The sequence below is a fragment of the Panthera tigris genome, chromosome D1 (assembly GCF_018350195.1).
Source record: "Panthera tigris isolate Pti1 chromosome D1, P.tigris_Pti1_mat1.1, whole genome shotgun sequence".
Lineage (NCBI taxonomy): Eukaryota > Metazoa > Chordata > Mammalia > Carnivora > Felidae > Panthera > Panthera tigris.
The window spans coordinates 58778220-58799342 of NC_056669.1; the positions used below are offsets into that span (position 1 = coordinate 58778220).

General features: G+C 45.6%; 1 protein-coding gene across 5 annotated transcripts in view; it reads left to right on the forward strand.

Moving 5' to 3' along the window:
• The window catches only part of CLPB (caseinolytic mitochondrial matrix peptidase chaperone subunit B), a 142360-nt gene continuing 121237 nt past the window's right edge, over positions 1-21123 (forward strand). For 2 of the 5 annotated variants that reach the window (XM_042957752.1, XM_042957753.1), the window contains exons 1-2: positions 2-554; positions 3755-3806. In XM_042957752.1, coding sequence (XP_042813686.1) covers positions 155-554; positions 3755-3806 — 452 coding nt within the window. In that variant the 5' untranslated portion in view covers positions 2-154. Of the gene's footprint in view, positions 555-3754; positions 3807-21123 lie in introns of all 5 variants that reach the window. The other 3 variants (XM_007080891.2, XM_007080892.3, XM_042957754.1) reach the window with 2 other exon arrangements.

Sequence of the window (21123 nt, forward strand, 5' to 3'; positions counted from 1 at the left end):
GCTGCGGAAAAATCTAAGGCTGTGGACTACCACTCCCGTGAAGTAGCGCGGAATTCCACCGCGTTCGCGGCGTCTTCGAACGCGCCGCGGCAGCCATGTTGGACGCGGCCAGCACAGGGGCCGGCACCAGGGGGTTATCGAAGCAGCTGTCACGATGCTGGGGTCCCTGGTGTTGAGAACAGCGCCGGCGCCGCGGCTCCTCCTCCAGCTGCTTAGGTCTCCATCGCTGCGGAGAAATGGAAGTGCCTCCGGCCAGGCTGTAACCACCGCGGGCCGCGAGGAGCCGCAATGGCTGAGGGCGGCCGTCGGGGGGCGCCCTGCAACATCGCCGGCTTTCCTCACCCGAGGAGGGGCAGCCACCTGGGGGCGTCAGGGAGAACGCACCGAGACCCAGTGCTTCCTAGCCACAACATGGGGACGCCTTCCTAGCCCAGAAGAAACACTCCCGGGACAGGACAGCTGGAACGGAGTCCCCAACAAGGCTGGACTGAGCATGTGGGCCCTGGCCACGGCGCTAGTGGTTCACTGTTACAGCAAGAGCCCGTCCAACAAGGGTGATTATCGGGGCAGTCTGGGTTCGGGGAAGGTAGAGGCGGGAGAAGTGTCCTGACTTGAGGGTGGGAGTTGCTTGTAGATTTACACCAGCAGAGCTTCAGTCTTGGAGGAACCCAGACATCATCTGGTTACTGGGGCAAGGTGGTGAACTGGAGAGCTCAGTTGCCTGTGAGTTGTGTAACTTCCCATCGTAGGTCAGCTCCCTCCTTTGGGCATTACTTTGTCCATCTGTGCAATGGACAAAACATGTAAAATTAGAGAATGGACCCTTTATGGTCTAATATTCTGCCTGGTCCAATTCCTCTCTTAAGAGGCCTCCAGGAAACCACGGTGTGTTCTAACGGCAACCACTGGGTAATTTAGTGAAGTTTTCCTTGTAAGGTGGCCTAAGAAAGGAAGTAGAGACTTGGTTTCAATGCCAGCTTTGCCACTGCTCACCCCTTGCTCCTCTCTGGCTTCACCCCCCCCCCACCCCCACCCCCCGCCACCCCTTACACAGTAAAGAATGATTTCTCAGTAATCTTACAGTGCTGTTATTTTGACTCTTGGAGTTCAGCAGCGTGGGTCTGCCCATCAGACTCCCACGGGTTTTGCTGTGCCTGGTCTCAGGTGTGAGGTGATCCTGCCAGGTGGGACAGTTGGCAGGAGGACTAGGCATGCTATAATTCTATAACTTTGAGCATTTTTTTTTTTTAATACCTTCTGTGAGCCCAATTTTGGGAGGTTTTGAACTCCTAACAAAAAGTCAGTTAAGGAGACAGTGCAGGCAGTTAGGCCTATGGGTGTGGTGAGTGGTCTGACAGTGTGTTGTTGGGGGATTGGAGGGCCAGTAGGGTCAGGAAAGCATTCCTGGAAGATTGGAGACCCCTAGAGGATGGGGAATTTGAACTTGAGTTCTGTAGGATGAGGCAAGAGATGAAAAAGAGAGCGATAGTGTGAGCTCCAATTGAGCAAGGAATGCAGCTTATCTTTTTTTCAGGTTGATACCAGCCCCTTTCCCTAATACTTTCACATCGTTTGTCCACCATAGATAGCATCTGGAACTTAGTAGGTATGCAGTAAATGTGTCTTGAGTTGGATTCTGTTTCATGCGAAGGCTTCACAGATAAGGGATTCACAGGTCAGCATGATGTGTATAGAGGTTAGCAGGGTAGCCAGCCTGGTGGAGGATAGGGCGTTTTTGGAATGAGGTGAGAGCAGATGGAGTGGGGCCTGGGTGTCAGACAAGAGGGTTTGGAGGTTTTGGAATTTCTCCTGTAGGCAGTGGAGAGCCATGGAAAGTTCATGAGCAGGCAGTGTCCTGAGGCCAGTATGTTTAGATGGATTGGGGGAGGTGTCCAAGGTCTTGCCTTAGACTTTCCTGGGGGCTCCAGACTGGACTTTGTCTATTTACTAAAATAGGTAATGACCAAAACCATGATCACTTCCAACCCTTCAGACTTTGCTAGCCTGCCCTATACCCTGATTTGGAGTTACAAGCTCAGGAACTGTTCCCTGTAGGAGCCAGGAGGCCCTGGTTCTCAGCTCATTCCTCATTCCTCCTGTGACCATGCAGAAGCCACTTCTTTCTGCAGAGTGAGGGAAGAGTGGATACAGTGATCTCTGAGGGAATTTTGTTCTCCTTCCAGCTGAGGGCTGCCTGAGCATCCCTGGATGTGTGCTTAGAGAACCACTGGGGAAGATAACCAGGAAAGATCTGACCCTAGAGTCTAGGCCGGCAGGTGGGATGGAGACACTAATGTTTGAACCACACATCCGGTTTGCATATGCATGATAAGGTGGCCATCTTATCCCTGCTGTACAGGTAAGGAAATTGAGGGTCAGGAGGTTAGGTGAGTTGGCCAGGTCATATGGCAAGCAAGTGGCAGAATTGGGATGGGAGCCTAGGTTTGTCTGGCTCCAGATCCTGCTCTTCCCACCCTACTGCAGTGCCTCCTCAATGTTTCACTGGGTGAGTCTCTTGGCTAGATTGAGAACTCCTTGAGGCAGGGCTGGCTATGAGTCTTTCCATTGTTCAACAATGGAGCTTAAAACCATGCTGGGCAGATAGGGCTCCAAGGGCATTTGGTATTGACTATTTGAAAAAATGGTGCCTCTACTGTTGTTTTTTTCTGAGTCAGGCAGTTTTCCTTTTGGCCACAAGGTGGTGCCAGTAGCCTGCCAACTGCCCAGGCCACACCAGGCTTACATTAGGTTTAGGGTTGCTTTTCTTTTCTTTAAAAAAATTTTTTTTTAATGTTTATTTATTTTTGAGAGAGACAGAGTGTGAGTGGGGGAGGAGCAGAGAGAAAGGGAGACGGGTTCCGGAACAGGCTCCAGGCTCTGAGCAAGCCGTCAGCCCAGAGCCCAATGTGGGGCTCTAACTCACAAACCAAGAGATCACGACCTGAGCTGAAGTCAGATGCTTAACCAGCTGAGCCACCCAGGTGCCCCTAGGGTTGCTTTTCTGCTAGGTGGTTCCTAAGGGATTGGAACCCTCTGCTTTGGATCTCCTTTTGCTGATCTTGGCACCGAGGAGTTTGTAGACTTTTTGACCCTCATTTCATCTCCTCAGCATCCCTGTGAGGCTGTCGGGACAAGGATTATTGCCTCTGCTTTATAGTCCTGAAAGTGGGGTTTGAGAAGGAAAGGGGCTGCTACAGCACAGGGAGTAGGGGGCAGACTGTTGGAGCCAGGCCTTCTGATTCCTGGTCAAGGCTCTTAACTTTCAGAGGAGCCCACACCCTTGCCTGTTCCCATTCTGTTCCTGGTGTTGGGTTGGTGACTTGTGACATGAGATTCAAAACTAGGCTGAGAAATTGGAGTTGGGGGTGAAAGTGGCACAAGTAGGGGGGGATGATTAATAACAGTGACAGCCATGTGAAACATTAGAGCTTTCTAGCTAATGAAGAGTGAAGGGATTCACACATCATGCATTTGCCATAGACAGCACATAGTTGCTAGCACCTTACCTGAACCACCTGTATGATGAGAAGAGTTACGAGTTTGGGTTCCATAATGGATGTGGAAGATAAGTTAACAGTGGATACCATCTGGACAGGAGATGATTAGCTTTCCCTTTATATACCTTGGCGTAATTTCCCTTGTTAAAGCCCATGTTTCTGAAGTTCTTCCATTTCTATTGTTTTACTGGGTCCTCCATGCAGCTTTGAGGGTAGGTCCTGGATAGGGATCTGACCAGTGCCCCCTTTCTTTTCAGATGCAGCCCTGATGGAAGCTGCTCGCACCAACAATGTCCAAGAAGTCAGCAGGTAAGTGTTGAACCCCAGGACTTGCTCTCCCCCACAAGAGGGCCTGAGCTGGGTGAACCCCTTCCTCCAGTGATGATTGCTTTGGAGGAAATGCTCACACTAAGTTGGAAAGTGAACCCTGTGACTTCCCTATGGTCACAGTCACCTGGGCTCCCTTGGCCCAGGTCAACCTTTAAATGTTTTAAGGTAGGGAGTCAGCCCTGTGTCTCCTTTTTTTTTTTTTTTTTTAAACCCCAAACAGCTCTGGATCCTTCCTCTGTTTTATTCTTTGCAGGGCATGGTTCAGAGTCCTCCCCACATCCTTTGGGTCCTTTACTGAATCTTCTAATTTGTTGTTATATCTTTGTGGAAGTGGCCAGGTGTTATTGTTTGTTGCCTAGATGGGGGGCACCCATGAAAAAGTTTGGAGATTTGGGAGGGAGCTGGAAGAGGCCTTTCTGCCAGGTCTTTTGGTGTTAGAAAAGTCTGCCTGCAGGGCTAGGGTGTACACACTGGGCTCCTGCTCAGGGGCTGAGTGCATTCTTCCAGTCTGCCTGGCTCAGCTGTGCCTTTTAGGACCGCTGGCAGGTTGGATTTCAGGTTTGTTCTTGGGCAGGGATGGGACACAGCTTGGGGCTCAGCCTGGTGCTGGGACTGGGCTGTCTGTGTCCAGGATAGGTGCGCAGACAGGGACCAGCATAGGGCATCAGTATGGGGCTGTTGGTTAGGGGCAGAGGTTTTATTCTTGGTGAAACTAGTGGCCTACCCTGGGCCTCATCTTGGCCTTTTTGGCCCTTTGTATAAAGTGAGGTGGCCACAGTATACCCCGCCTTCCCTGCTACCATGTGCCCATTTTGGACAGGAAATCTAGTGTTCGCAGTGGCTATCCCCGCACCCAGTGCCACACACTCTTGGTGCTCCTCCCCACTCCAGCTGCCTGAATGTATAAGAACGTGTTGAAATTCAGCTGCAGCCCCCACCAAGACTTACTGCTTTGATTCCCTTTCATTTTATCTGCAGCATTATTATTGATTCTCAAGGGTGCTTTTGAGTATTAATGTTCAAAGCTTAGTTTTTAATAAACCACTTTTGGAAGTATGGGCTGGGAGTTGTTTCGTAGCCAAATAAATACGACAGAGCAATAGTTTAATAAACATGCGATGATGCATCTTAAAAACCAAGCACAGATGTCAGCTTGCTGTTATAAGAGCCATTCATAACTGCCAGCTGTGCGTGGCGTCTTCATTTCCCCAGAAACAGATGAGCCTTGCTTCCTTCTGCTGCAGTACAAGGGAGTGAGGGGGCAAAAACTGGCCGTGCCGCCTCCTGGCAGGCCTTTGCTGACCCTCACATCACCGGTTGGTGACCGCTGAGGGCTGCCAGGCTGCTGCTTTCCTGTGGCAACCCAATGTAGGTAGTGTATTTGCAGAGTATCAGTGCAGTGAATCCACTTTTCCATCACCCAGGGGAGGCTGAGTTTACCCTATCCCAGTGAGCCCCCAAGTGTTGATTATTTTAGCTCTTTCAAATACACATTTTTCTAATAGCAATAAACACCTGCCAAAAGAATGCAGAAAATGGTTGAATTCATGGTGTGTGTGATGCAGAATATTCCTTCTTGCCTGTGTGGATAGAGTATGTTGGGGCCTTTTGTGTGTCTCCCCCAGTTTCCAGCTGCTTTTTTCCTGCCTGCTGTTGTTTCATCTCTTTTGGTCATGATGACTCAGAGTCTCCCTTCACCCCTTGTAAGGGAGTCAGAGATGAGCTAGGCACAGACCCTGCTTTTCAGCATGGCAATCTTTTTTTTTTTTTCTTTTTTGAGAGAGAGTGCCCACATGTGTGAGCAAGCATGAGCCAGGGAGGGGCAGAAGGAGAGAGAGAATCTTAAACAGACTCCATGCCCAGCACAGATCCCCATGCAGGGCTCAATCTCACAACCCTGAGCCAAAATCAGGAGTCAGATGCTTAACTGATTAAGCCATCCACACGCCCCTATTTATTTTTTAAGTAGGCTCCATGCCCACTGTGGGGCTTGAACTCAAGACCCTATGATTGAGAGTCCTGTGCTCTACTGACTGAGCCAGCCAGGTGCTCCCATTCTGTTCTTTGTTTAAGAAGGTTGTGAGCTAGACTTCAGCTTAAACCAGTGGTTTGTGTGCCTCCCCAGGTCAGGGAGAGGTCTGGTTTCCCACATCTCTTCCCCAGCACAGAATTTCCCCAAACAGAATTTGGGGAAAGTTGCTTTTTACTGATTTTTCAGCAAACTTGAAGCAGAAAGTCCAGAGTCTTATTTCCATATGCCCATTAGCTATATCAGAGGGAGGCTGGGTCCCTCCCTTTTCCCTTCTTCCTCTCCTCCTTTCTCCCTGGGTGGCAGCCATTTCCTTCCTCCTCCCCCAAGGCACTTAAACCTTCTTAATGTGTTCAACACTGACTCTTCAGGAGTGGAAGCCCTGTCCTGGGGCCCCTGTCCCACCTGTCAGCAGCATGAGCAGGTGGCCCTTCTCCTCGGCTCAGCTCATACCCAAGCCTGGCTTCTGGATGTAGGAACCACTCACCCGAAACATAGGGCACAGGGCAGACTGAAGGCACATCTGTCCAGGCTTGGGCTGAGCCGTGTAAGGAGCTATCCAGGCTGAGAGAAATGAGGCCTCCTATTCTCTCAGTGGAGATCACATTTCTTTCAGAACAAACTTGGGTGAAAGACAACACCCCCAACCCATTTCCCTTCTCCCAGCAGGAAGCTGGGCCTCTCTGCTTTGTGCCTAACTCAGTTTTTCATCAGCCCAAACGTTCTCTAATGAAGGAACCCTGGTGATATCAGTCTTCAACTTCAGACTGCTTTTACCTTCCATGATCCATTTGATCACTTGACAAAATTTACTGAGCACCTCTCATATGCTAGGCCCTATGCCTGGCATGAGGTACACCTGACCAGACATGATTCCTGCCCTCAATGTAGGTGATTGGGGAAGACTGTGGCAACACAGTGTGGTCTGTGCTGTGAGACAGTAGCCCAGAAGATGCCCTAACCAACCTGGGAGACCAGAGTAAGCATCCTATTGGAAATGGCTTCAAATATCAGTAGGCCTTAGCAAATAGAAAGGGAAGGCAAAGGGGGTCGCATGAGTGGTAGCACTGAGGCAAGAATCAGCCTAGGGTGTGTGGTGAGGAGGGGGATTTATATATTGTCTGGTGTTGTTTGATCACAGTTTGCGGCTAGGAGGAACTGGAGAGAGGAAGGGACTCGGTCATGGACGGCACTGTGCATTTGTCCCTCAGTTGTTCATCTGTCTAGCGTGTCTTCTGTGCCCAGCCCTGAGCTGCATTTGTGTCGGTGGCAACACCATGAGGAAGTAGAAGCAGTTCCTGTCCTGGAGGAGCTTACTAACTCCCTTCCCGGGGGAGGAGGGAACACATGAGTCAAAATTGAGAACCAGCAAAACTGGGCACATATTGCCTGACTTTTATGAGCTTAAGTAACACAGAGATGATAATACCTTTAACCGGTAGAGTTGTAGAGTATTTGTTAATGACAAAATGTTACTTCATTTGACCAGCGTTTGTGAGTGCTTATTAGGAGCGAGGCATTGGACTGAGTGCTTGGAGATACAGTGTGAACAAGATTGGCACAATCCCTGCACTCTTGGTACTTACAGTCTAACTGGGAGCCAGTGACTGGGAGCCAGTACTAATTATGTACTTCAAAATGAATTGCAGTTTGTCTTTTCAACAAATGGTAGTGGGACAACTGTATATCCACATGCCAAAAAAATGCAGTTGGAGCCTTACCTTACCCATAGACAAGTATTAACTCAAAATGGATCATAGGCCTAAATGTAAGAGCTAAAATTATAAACTCTTAAAAGAAAATATACGGATAAATTTTTGCGACCTTGGGTTAGGCAAAGCCATCTTAGATATGGCAACAAAATCACGAGAAACCAAAGGAAAAAATAGATAAATTGGACTTCATCAAAATTAAAAACTTTGTGTTCAATGGACACCTTCAAGGAAGTGAAAACTTTCCCACAGAATGGGAGAAAATATTTGCAGATCATATATCTGGTAAGAGATTTTTATCTAGAATACATAAAGAGCTGTTTAACTGGACAATAAAAAGATAACAGAATTTAAAAATGGTTAAAGGATCTGAATAGACATTTCTTTAAGGAAGACACTCAAATGAGTACATAATATTCAGTATGCACACGGAAAGGTGCTTAATATCATTAGGGAAATGCTAATCAAAACCACAATGAGCTATCACTTCATGCCTATTAGGATGGCTGTAAGCAGAAGGATAATAGCAAGTGTTTGTCAGGATGTGGAGAAATTGGAACCCTTGTAGATTGCTGGTGGGGATGTGAAATGGTGTGACTATTTTGGAAAAGGGTTGGCATTTCCTTAATATGTTAAACATAGAATTACCTTATGATGCAGCAAGTCTATGCCTAGGTATATACGCCAGAGAAATGAAGACGTGAACGTGAATGTTCATAGCAGTGTTATTCATAATAGCCCAAAGAGGGAAACAGCGCCCAAAACCCAACAATGGTTGAAGGGACAAATAAAATATAATACAGCCATATAGCAGAATATTATCAGTACAAAAGAATGAAGTATTGCTATATGCTACAACATGAATGAACTTCGAAAGCATTATGCTAACTGAAAGAAGTCAGACAAAAGACCACATATCATATGATTCAATTTATATAAAATTTTCAGAGTAGACAAATCCATAGAGACAGAAAGTAGATTAGTTATTGGCAAGGACTGCAGAGGTTGGGGTTGGGAGGGAATAGGGAGTGACTGCTAATGGGTCTGGAGTTTCTTTGGGGAATGATGAAACTGTTCTGGAGTTAGTAGTCAAGATTGCACAACTCAATATAATAAAAACAATTGAGTTGTACATTTTTAATGGGTGGGTTATATATGATATGTTAATTATATCTTCAAACTTGATTAAAAAGTGAAGTATAAGACACTTGGGAATCTAACCTTGAATCTGGGAGGGGTTGAGGTGAGGGTATGTATCAGTAAGGAAAAGCATTGGAGTATGTGAGATTGAAGTGAGCTCGGGAGTTTGAAGGGAAAAGCAGAACATTCAGTTGGAAGGAATAGTAGGCGGAAGGCCCTGAATTAAGAACAGATGTGAAGAAATCAAGCAGTTGAGAGAAAGCCAATCTGGCTAGACTCTACAAAGCAAGGACGGAAGGACATGAAATGAAGCTGGAGAATTAAGTGAGGACCATACTACACTGAGTCTGTAGGCCGTGGTAATGCTTTTTATTTTTACTAAGATTGCTGGGCAACCAGTGTAGAATTTTAAGCACACGTGTGTGTGTGTGTGTGTGTGTGTGTGTGTGTGTGTGTGTGTGTGAGAGAGAGAGAGAGAGAGAGAGAAAGAGAGAGGGAGAGGGAGGGAGAGAGATATGGTGACATGATCTAGATCTGTAATTTTAAAAGATCTCTGGTTGCTCCATGGAGAATAGATGATATAGAGAGCCATCCATGGTGGATGCAGGAAGATTGGATGAAAGTGACTGGAATAGTCTAGAAGAGAGGATGATGGCAGGTGATGACTTGGACTAAGGTGATAGCAGAGATGGAGGAAGTAAGCTAGACAGGACTTGATGGTGGTTAGAACAGTATCAATGCCTGATATGTCCTACATACTAATAAATGAATGTTGAATGAATGAATAGAATTGGATATCATTGATTAGGGAGAAGAAATTATTAAGAAGGAATTTCAGTTTTCTGGCTTAATCAGCTATGTAGATGCTATTCACTGAGGTGAAGGTGCTAGAGGAGAACTGAGTTGGGGGGAAAAGATTATGAGTTTGGTTTTAAACATGTTAAATTTAACATGCTAGTGAGATACTCAAGTGGAGATCTGACTCTTCCCACTGTATATACCATGCAGTCTCCCCCCAAAAAAAAAAAAAAAAAATATATATATATATATATATATATATCAGTGATTACTTTAGAGATTGTTTTGTTATCTTTTTTTTGATTTCTGGTTTCATGGTTTTAGAAAATAAAGGAGTTCATACCAGCTCAAACTTGTTTAGTAGATGCCTTTGGAAAAAAGTCTGATTTGGTTTGCATTTCAAGAAAGAAGAAAGGGTTGGGTTTTGTTGAGGGCACAAAACATTTATTCTAGCTTTACATTGATGGCTTGGTTCTTGTCCCTGGATGCCCCAGCTTGGGGCTTGAGGCACTTGCTGTCCATGTGCCAGTGCTAAGGTGTCCAGAATGTGCTCAGCTACAGCATAGGTAAATGTTCTGCACATTGATCCAAGGATTTTATCTAATTAACAAAAACCCTGGCTGGTAAGTACATTTGACTGTCTCGGAGCCTCAGAGAAGCTGTCTGTTTATCGATTGTTGTATCATTTTGGCTGGATGGGAAGATATTAATGATGGCATCAGGGCAACCAAAACATCCAGCTCTCTTAACCAGTAAATATTTAAATGTCCTTGTGGTTTACAGTAGGTTGAAACTAAAGTTTATTCTAAACCAAAGGTCAAGGCTTCACTGGTATCACTCTTCTAATTTGATGCTTGTTGTGAGAGCTCCTTAAGATCATCACACTGTTTTTTGAATGCTAGGATGTAATGTGCACAGACTTTTGAATAGTGGGATGTTAGAAGGCAGTGTAATGGAAAGAATAAAGGATTTTTAGAATGAGAAGACCTGGCTTCCACTTCTGACACAGCTATGAACTGGCTCTGGGACCCTTAGTAAATCATAGAACGTCCCTCTTTGAGTCTTTGTTTCCAGATCATGTTAATGGGGACCCCACTGAGAACTTTGAATACAGTCCCTAGTGTTCAACTCTGCAGAGAAAACTGAGTCTCTTTGGAAGGGTCCAGATCGCACACTGAAACACTAATTCAAGTGGACAGTTCCCAGGCAAGCAGTTCTTCAGAGTGGCCTGTACCTTTTTCTGAGGTGCGTGACTGGATCTTTGCTTACTTTCTCCCTGGTGATGGCAGGTAATTGGGGAAGGCTGGATTAGCAGCTTTTTCAGAACTTCATGGGTAGGTGGAAGCAGTCTGTCATCTGCATAGAAACCCAGCAGAGTCAGGTGGTTGGCCAACCCCCAGAGCACAGAATGGCCAAGGCCTACTGGGGTGGCTTGTAGGGGGGAGGGATGTCCCTGAAAGGGAGCCCAGCCCTGGGATGGAGCCTCTAGTGTTGGCCCTCCTGGTTCTTGGCTGTGTGGCCGTAGTCCCTAAACTTCCTCAGTGGCCTTACCTGTGAAGTATTGTTGATAATATTTGTCAGACCACCCTCCCAGGGTCTTATGAGAGTTCCAGGCAGGTGGACTCTTGTCTGGAAAATTACTTATCCTTTGGGTCATCAGTGTCATGTTTTCCTGGAAGGCTTCAAGTACCCTAGCCTTCCCAGTACCTGTAGGTCCCCATAACACCCGGAACTTCCTCTGTGACAGCACTTATCACCCCCTGTTGGGATAGGTCATCTATTTTCTTTCTCTCCCACAATACTGTGAGCATTGCTGGTTTTCATTGCTGTTCATGTGAATAGTTAACACATACTTACTGAATATTTCAAAAGTGCTTTGTAAATGATAAAGAGTTAGGCAAATGTTAATAGTTATTGATAGTTATAATAAACCTGTAAAAGAGGACTGACCTCCCTTTGAAAAAATAATATAAAAATGGAGAATTAGCTCTTGTATTCAACAAGTAATACCTACTATGTGCTGGCACTGTGCTAAGCTCTGATAGATCAGTGGTAAGCCAAAAATATGTAGAGGCATCACCTCATGGAGCTGGAAGCCTACTCAGATGTTGATCGTGCTGATGTGAAATTACAGCTGTGACAGATGCTGCAAGGGAGGGTAAAGAGAATCCTAGAGCCTCTGGTGGATTTCCTCTGGTCAAGGAAAGCTTCCCAGAGGAAGCTTGAGCTCTGGTGAGGAGTTAACCTAGGTGAGTGAAGAAGGGCAGAAGAGCTTTCCTGGCAGAAGGAACTTTTATTTACAGAGACCCGTGGAAGGAGGAACGATGGCAAGTGTGAAGGACTGGAAAGGGCAGGCACCGCAGTGTAGAGCGGGTGCCAGAATAAACATTAGAAGCCATAGTAAGGAGCTTTGTGTTTGTTCTAACAGCAGTGGTAGCTGATTTGGTGGTGGTGGTGGGGCATGGGGTGGAAGGTTGACATGATCAACAACCATTCTGATTGTTGAGAAACATAAGGAACCAATCTGAGTGTTACCAGTCTGTGTGTTGCCAGCGTCTTTGGCACTGATCCAGCCACCGCAGCAGGGTAAGTCGCAAAGCTGTAGGCCTCCAGGGCCCCGCAGCAGGGGCAGCAGTCAGGCTCTGTCTCCCCAACAGTATCGCTGTGGCCTGAGTGCCGCTGCTTGAAAATCCCAGCTCAGTCATGACCATAACACATGTCAGCATGGCTAGAACCAGTTAGATTTTTTTCCCAAGGAATTTTCCTAGAAACAATGGGAGAGAAATCCAAGAATACTGAAAATAGTCAAGCTAAATGTGTTTCTGGGCTTACAGTACTCACTTTAGCTTCTTGCTTCACAGTTCCTGCTCTGTCCCTGTCCTGTTTGAAAGCTTTCTCAGAAAAAAAATCTCACTTTTGAATTTTGAGGCTCTTTTACATCCTAGTTCCTTCCCTCCCCTCCCTTCTGAGCAGGAGTCCCAGGTCCAGAGTCTTCTTAAGGCAACAAGTGGTTCTCCCCTGTCACTCTGTCAGGGCGTCTGCCCAGGAGGCTCTCATATCATTGGCAGAAATCCCAGTGGTAAGGACTTTGAGATGGGAGAAAGCAAGGTTTCATTCCCAGCTGTGAGTCTGAGAAAACAAGGGTTGAATTCCAGCTGTGCCGTTTGTCAGCTCTGTGACCTTGGGAAGTTGCCTAACCACTTCTCGCCTAAAGTGAGATGATGATTGACCTACCTCACACCATTGCTGTGAGTACTAAATGAGAACATTAAATGACAGAAACTGCTTAGTGCTATGCCTAGTGCATACCAGATGCTCAGTGCATAGTAAGTTTTGTTACTAAGTGTTGATAATTACACCAGGTTTTTACCCCACAGCTAGAAAAATAAATTAAGGTAATGGATAGAATTTTCTGGATATTCAGTTGTTACCCTGTACATGTTTCTTAAACTTTTAGTGTGAGTATTCAGAGACCTCCCAGACTAATGAACACAAGGTAAATGAATATTAAGCGGGGCAAAAAAACACAGCCTATCATGCTTAGTTTTACTCTTTTTTTTTAGAACTCACATATATTCAGAATTTTATTTACTTCTTATAGGATATTACTTTAATGACATTTTTTACACCTATAATTTTTATATACTTTGGTACATGTAGTATAAAATATTATAAAATGATATTTTAGGGGCACCTGGCTGGCTTAGTCGGAAGAGTGTACAACTCTTGATCTTGGGGTTGTGAATTCGAGCCCCATGTTGGGTGTAGAGATTAGTTAAATAAATAAAACTTTTTCAAGAATCTTAAGTAATATTTTAATAACATTGTTGAATATTATTGATAGTAGCTGATGTTTATAAAATGCCTTTTTTGGGGTGCCTGGGTGGCTCAGTCGGTTAAGCGTCCGACTTCAGCTCAGGTCATGATCTCACGGCTCCTGGGTTTGAGCCCCACGTTGGGCTCTGTGCTGACAGCTCAGAGCCTGGGGCCTGCTTCAGATTCTGCTCTGGCTCTCTCTCTGCCCCTTCCCCGCTTGTGCTCTGTCTCTCTGTCTCTAAAATAAAGAAACGTTAAAAAAAAATTTAAAAAACCAAAAAACAAATGCTTTTTTTAAGGCAGTTATATGAGGCTTTAATCACTAAATCCTCACAGTCGTGCAGGTAATAATAGCCCTGCTTCACAGACAATGAAACAGAAATGCAGGTTGCTAGAGTAATCCACAGTGGCCCACTTGGAAGTCGCACACCACTTCATTTTCCAGATGAGGCGGCCTGAAGCAGAGAGAGGCTTGCTGGGGTCACATTTTCCTCAGCACTCTTCCAGGCTCAGCGAGATGTTTTCTAGCTAGAGGAAGAACCATTTCTGTCCGCCTTATTGAGAGTCCACAAGGCTCCTGAAGAGAAACTGTCAAATCCAGATCCCTTACCTGTCCTCCCCTCTGCTCTTCACCCACACCCCTGCCTCCAGCCCCACGCTCCTGCCAGCCATGCCTGGCCCTTCCCTCCACCCCAAGAACCCCATTCCACTCAGACTTGGCTTCTCACTGTCCCAAACATGCAGCTTACTCATTCTAGCTGGAAGCCTTTGCAGTGATTCCAGTTCACCCCTGTCCTGTCTGGATCCAACTGATGCTTCATCGCCCACCTCAAGCCCTTCTTCTTCCAGAAAGCTCACCCTCACTAATAATGATAGCTGTCATTTATTAAATACCCACTCCATGTGAGGCAGAGTACTAGATACTGTATATGTATTATTTTCATTTCTTGGTACGGTATTGCAAAAGCAGATTATGTTACATCCATTTTCCAGATGACAAAACTTGAGGCTCAGATTTAGTGCTTACTACCTCACAGCTAGTAAATAGCAGTGCGGTGATTTAAACTGAGGCCCACAGGAGTCCAAAGTATGCACTTCCCTTGCTTCAGTTCATTACTTGCTCTAGCCCATATTGAGCTTTCTTACCAGATTCCCACAGCCTTAAAGTCTGAGCCACACAATATCACGGTTAGTTTTCTCCTTGCCTCTCGTGCCTGTGTCTCCTCAACCAGGCTGTGCTGTCACAGCAAGGTGGATGGCACCTCCTCCTGCCTCCACCGTAGCTAGTCACACAAGCTTGGCTGGGCACTCAGAAGGCACACAGTACAGATAGAGCCTTACTGGTTGATTGATTGGTTGAATGAAGCTCTGTTTATTCTCCAGAGGCTACCCAGCAGGAGGGTACAGCAGCTGGACAGGCTGACTGGTCTCCAGGATCCTCCATTCATGTGGATGGGAGGCCCAGGAAGGTTGCATAAGAATCCTCTCTGAGGCTGAGCTGAGGCTTCCATCTCAATGCCCTTTTGTTTGGGGGGGGATAGCACCCAGGCCTCCCGGGAAGTCTGTGTGTTTGACCAGCTTTTGCAGATGGACAGTGAGCAGGGACAGGATATAAAGCACAAACAATTGTGGGAGGCCTCTGAATTCCCAGGGGTTCAGAGTCCAGCAGGCAGGGCAGGATCCTTTCTAGGGCAAGTGACACTTAGTTATAGCCCCTGCATGGGTAGACTGGATCCAAGGCACTTTTTGTCTCTGGCCTCACTTCCTCTTCAGTATTCAAGTCCTTCTTTGGGTTTTCTTTTTTTTTCCCCTTCAAGGAGGTTTTCTGCTGGACAGCTCCTCTAGGTATGAGGCCCTCTCTACCTCCCAAAGGATGCACAAACTCTGGTTGAATAAGCGTTCTTTCTTTTATTCTTTTCTTTTTCTTTTTGAGATATAATTCACATACCATAGAATTCACTCTTTTAAAGGGTGCAGTGGTTTTTGGTATATTTATAAGATTATGCAACCATCACCACTGCCTCATTCCAGAACATTTTCATCACCCCCTCACCCCAAAAAAGATCCTGGTCACTCCCTGTCACTCCCCCCAGAACCTGGCAACTACTGATCTACTTTCTGTCCCTGTGGATTTGCCTGTCTGGACATTTTCCATAAATGGAATCATACAACGTGGTCTTTGGGGACAGGCTTCTTTCACTTAGCGTAATGTTTTCAGGGTTCATCCATGTTGTAGCATGTATTGGTACTTCATTCTTTTTATTGCTAAATAATATTCCATGTATAGATATACCACATTTTATTTATCCTTTTTTCATCAGTTGATTTGTGTTTATGTTTTTACTTTTTGGCTGTTGTGAATAATGCTGCTGTGAACATTCATGTACAGGTTTTTATGTGGGTAGATACCTTGGGTATCTCTTGGGTAGATACCTACAAGTGGAACTGCTGCACAATAGGATAACTCTTATTATCCATTTGCCAGACTGTTTTCCAAAGTGGCTGCACCATTTTACATTCTTCCCAGCAATGTATGAGGGTTCTGACTTCTCTAGTCTTTTCAAAACTTGTTATTGTCTGTCTTTAATTATAGCCATCCTAGTATGTGTGAAGTGATATCCTATTGTAGTTTTGATTTGCATTTCCCTGATGGCTGATGATCCATCCATAGAGCATCTTTTCACATGCTTATTGGCCATTTGTATATCTGCTTTGGCATTTATTTTTATTTTATTTTATTTTATTTAAAAAAAATTTTTTTTAACATTTTATTTATTTTTGAGACAGGGAGAGACAGAGCATGAACAGGGGAGGGTCAGAGAGAGGGAGACACAGAATCCGAAACAGGCTCCAGGCTCTGAGCTGTCAGCACAGAGCCCAACGCGGGGCTCGAACTCACGGACCGTGAGATTATGACCTGAGCCGAAGTAGGACACTCAACCGACTGAGCCACCCAGGCGCCCCTATTTTTATTTTTTATATTTTTTTGGCATTTATTTATTCTTAAGACCCCTTATAAGCATTATGCCCCATTTGGCATTGAGGAGGAGAATAAACATGCATCATGATGACTTTTGCCTTTCAAGAACTTGCAGTCTGGTAAGAGACTTGTAATTAGTATGTAAGAAAAGTTAAGGCTTCATAGAGAAGGTGGCATTTAGTCTGGGCCTGGAGATTCATAGTATTTGGGTACAAGGAGCTTGGTGGAAAGGTTTTCTGGGCATTTGGAGTAATGTAAGCAAAGGCACTCGGTAATTAGAAAAACATTTATCTTGTGATGAATTCTGAAGCTGTATGTGTGAAAGCACTGGCATAGCACTTGACACATAGTGGGCTGTCATTATGTGTTAGCTTCCCCTGCAACTGCCCTTTAGTCCCTGCTCTGTCCTCCAGGACTGCGCAACTCTTTTCCTGTTCCAGACTTTAAAAAAAAATTTTTTTTTTTGGTAACATTTATTTATTTTTGGGAGATAGAGTGCGAGTGGGGGAGTGGCAGAGAGAGAGAGGGAGACACAGAATCTGAAACAGGCGCCAGGCTCTGAGCTGTCAGCACAGCTGACAACCCAATGCAGGGCTCGAACTCAGGAATGGCGAGATCATAACCTAGGCCGAAGTCGGATGTTTAACCGACTGAGCCACCCAGGCGCCCCTCCGGACCTCTAAATATTAGGAGACAGAGCTCCAAGCCAAGTAAGACTTGGTTCCCTAAACTGTTTTCAAGTCTTCTCCCCATCCTAGTCATTTCCTAATGAAATGGCCACAAAGTTTTGGTGCCCTTTCTGAATTACAGTGTGGCATGACCACAGTTGTGAGGAACAGGGCAGTCATCCCTTTTGTCAGAGATTTTATGCTTCTATTAATATAGCCTGAGCTTGCACTAGCTTTTTTGGTAGCCGTGTTGTGCTCCTAGATTCTGTAAGCTTGCAGTCAGCCCAGCCTGCTGAGAACCAGGGCTTCCTGTACTTCTTTAACCTTTTGATTAGATTTGTTTACCAAACTTGTTTTAGCCTAAAGGCAGGACCACTTTTAAAGTATCGTATTGCCATGTATTGCTACATGAGTATGAAAGTAGTGCTGCTAACGTGGAGATTACCGTGAGGAAGAAGGGATGGATTGGGCCTTTCTCATCTTGAGTCTAGGAGAAGAGGGTCTCTTCAATGGGAGAAGGTTCTAGAAAGCAGAACTAATCAAAGGGTATCTCCATCCTTCAGATCCCTCCTTTCTGTTTAAGTCTTTTCCTTCTTTGTCATTTTTTGTCAGTTGATTAGTCCCATCAGATTCCTGTGGTGTGCTGGCCCCAGGCTAAATGTGGGAAAGGAGGGAAGAAATGGGATATGTGCCCTGGAAGGCAGTGTGGTTCAGTAGGGAGAGGTCCCAGTCCCAAGCTGCCACTTACTGGCTAGTCATCTTAAGCAAGTCCTTAACTAGTCACAAGATCAGATGAGATCACGTCAGGTGCCTGATACATAGTAGGCTGCTCAAGAAGTGTGAGTTCTTTTGACGTCACCATTCAAGAGCTCTCCACATGAGGAGCCAAGTATGTTGTGTGCTCACTGACCCTGAGTGAGCAGAGCTCTCAGAGCACCTGCGATACTTAAAGCATTTATTTGTGTACTTGTCCCATTTCCGCAACCCCAATTCAGATGGGAGCTGCTTGTGGACAAGGTCCATGTCTGATTCATATCTGTACACTTAGTGCCCAGCACAGAGCCTGACTTGGAGAAGATGCTACCTAAGTTTTGTTACTGGAATGAACCTGAATTAATGTAGGCCAGTCTTTGCCTCCACCTGTCTAGGGAGTCAGGTATTGTGACTGACTTTGCACAGTCCAGTATTTACTGAAAAGCATGGGGTTCTGGAGCTTGGCACTGGTGGCTCAAGTGCCAGCCCTGTTGGAGAAGTCTGAATCACTTCTGTGTCTCACTGCCATATTGTGACAAGCTATCTGGCAACCAGCCAGCTGCCCAGCTAGAGTCCTACTGTAGTGCCAGTAGGTGGCGCCGGTGGCCCTTTCCCACACTTCAGCTACCTAGACCGGCATTTCCATCTTGTCACCAAGTTACCAGGGCAGCTGTTGACTGGGACATACCCTATAGCCCTGGGCAGAGGTACCCAGATAAGGGTGCCCTGGGCCACCCTCTCCTCCTTATAGCCTTGTATTGTTGCTTTTCATGTTTTATTGCGTCCCAGCCTTAACACACACTGCTTGGGGAAACAGGGATGTTTCCTTAAGAGGTTTCGAGGAGGGGCACCCAGGTGGCTCAGTCGGTTAAGCGTCCGACTTCAGCTCAGGTCATGATCTCCCAGTCTGTGAGTTTGAGCCCCGCATCAGGCTCTGTGCTGACAGCTCAGATCCTGGAGCCTGCTTCAGATTCTGTGTCTCCCTCTCTCTGCCCCTCCTCTGCTCATGCTCTGTCTCTGTCTCTGTCTCAAAAATAAATAAAAACATTAAAAAAAAAAAATTTAAGGGGCGCCTGGGTGGCTCAGTCGGTTGAGTGTCCTGCTTCGGCTCAGGTCATGATCTTGTGGTCTGTGAGTTCAAGCCCTGCGTTGGGCTCTGTGCTGACAGCTCAGAGCCTGGAGCCTACTTCCAATTCTGTGTCTCCCTCTCTCTCTGCCCCTCCCCCGCTCGTGCTCTGTCTCTCTCTGTGTCAAAAATAAATAAACATTAAAAAAAATAATAAAAATAAAATTTAAAAGAGGATCCCAGGAGATCATTGGGGGAATCTGTGCTTCTGCCTATCCTTTCTGGTGCAACTCATGTCTCTGCCTCCAGGAAGTTGTCCCTGTGGTTCTGTTGCTCTGACCTACCCTCACACAACACCTTCTCCAGGGTCCTTGCTTGTATTTTAGCTGTTTGCCAGGTGTGGAGCTGAACAGTGAATGCCTTGAAGGACTCAGTGGAACTCAGCTCAGAGTTCTGTAATAACCAGTCTCATGGAAAGTTTGTGGAATGAATGGATGAATAATAGGAAATGGGTTCCTCAAAAAATCGTTACCCAAACTGAAAGACGTTCTACAAACAAATTAGCCTTCCTCTGTAAAAGTGTCAGAACTAAGAAAATCAAAGAAAGGCCCAGCAACTATTCTAGTGAAGGGAAACTGAAGACACTTGCAATGCCTGGTTCTAATATTGATCCTGGCTTACATCTGGATTACAGAGGGAAATTTCTATAAAGGACATTATTGGGATAATTGATGAAATTTGAATATTAGATAAAAACATTTTATCCATGCTACGTGTTCCAAATTTGGTCATTATTGGTTAGTGGTTATGAAAGAGAATGACCTTGTACTTAGAAATATGTGCTGAAGTATTTGGGAGTAAAGGGGCACATAATGTCTGAAACTAACTCTCATATGGTCCAGGAAAAAAAATAGAGAAAAGGAGAGGCGCTTGGGTGGCTCAGTTAGTTAAGTGGCCAACTTTGGCGCAGGTCGTGATCTTGCAGTTTGTGAGTTTGGGCTCCACATTGGGCTCTGTGCTGACAGCACAGAGCCTGGAACCTGCTTCAGATTCTGTGTCTCCCTCTTTCTCTGTCCCTTCCCCACTCGCGCTGTATGTCTTTCTCTCAAAAATAAATAAATATTTTTAAAAATTTAAAAAATAGAGAAAAGGAATGGCTAAGCACAGGAGGCAAAATGTAACGAGAATCTGAGTGGAGGATGGATCTGAGTTTTTTTGTCCTATTTTTGTAACTGTTCTGTAAGCTTGAAATCATTTCAAAATAAAGTTTAAAAAAATCTGTGAGGGGCACCTGGGTGGCTCAGTTGGTTAAGTGTTCAACTCTTGATTTTGGTTCAGGTCATTATCTCATGGTTTGTGAGATCAAACCCTGCATCAGGCTCTGCACTGACAGCATGGAGCCTACTTGGGATTCTCTCCTCTCTCTCTCTGCTCCTCCCCTCCTCAAAATAAATAAATAAACTTAAAAAAATCTGTGCACTTTAATGTGTGTCAAGTTTCTGCTTGAAACAGGGAGATGGGACAAAGAATGGTCACCCAGCATCGGACTTCATTCCATTTCATCTAGTACTATTCAGTGAGGGTCTGATCCAGCTCCTGTGCTGTGTGCTTTTGAACAAATGAAAACTTGTGGTAATGACAACTAACATTTGCAAAATGTAAGTGCTTTTGCATATGGTATTTCCTTTGCTCAAGCTCAGCACCCTTGTTAAGTAGGTCTGGCAGGCTGATAAGGTTAAGGTGACTGACTGAGGTTCAGAGAGGTTAACGTGACCTGCTATAGTCATGCAGCCTGGAAGAGACACATGCAGGTTCATATCCAAATTAGTCTAGTCTGAGGCTGATGCTTTCTGGACCTCCACATCTGTATCTGTACAAGGAAGGATTGGACTGATTAATCTCTGCCGATCATTTATTATGTCTAGAAATTTTAAAACTTTATATGATAGGAAATAACTAGTCAGGAAGCTTACAGGCACATTCTACACGTTTGTTGTAAGTGCTGCATAAGTGCCTGCCCTTCTCCCTCCCTGCCCACCTGCTTGCCTTTGGAGCAGTTTGGGTATGGCAATGCTGGGGTGAGCCATATTCCTGGCAGAAAGAGCAACTAGAGAGTTTCCTAGAGGAAGGGTCCCATGCAGGGCCTTAAAGGAGAATGCTTTGTTCAAGTAGCAAATGCAGAAGATGCTAGAGAGGCCTCATGTCTGTGAAGTTAGAGCACCAGGATCCTACCTAAAGTCCACTGGCCCAGGCTGAGTTCTGAGAACAGCCTTCTTCCTCCCTAGCCCTGCCCCTCTCAGCCCAGGCTTACTGGGTAGATAAGGCGCAGATGGA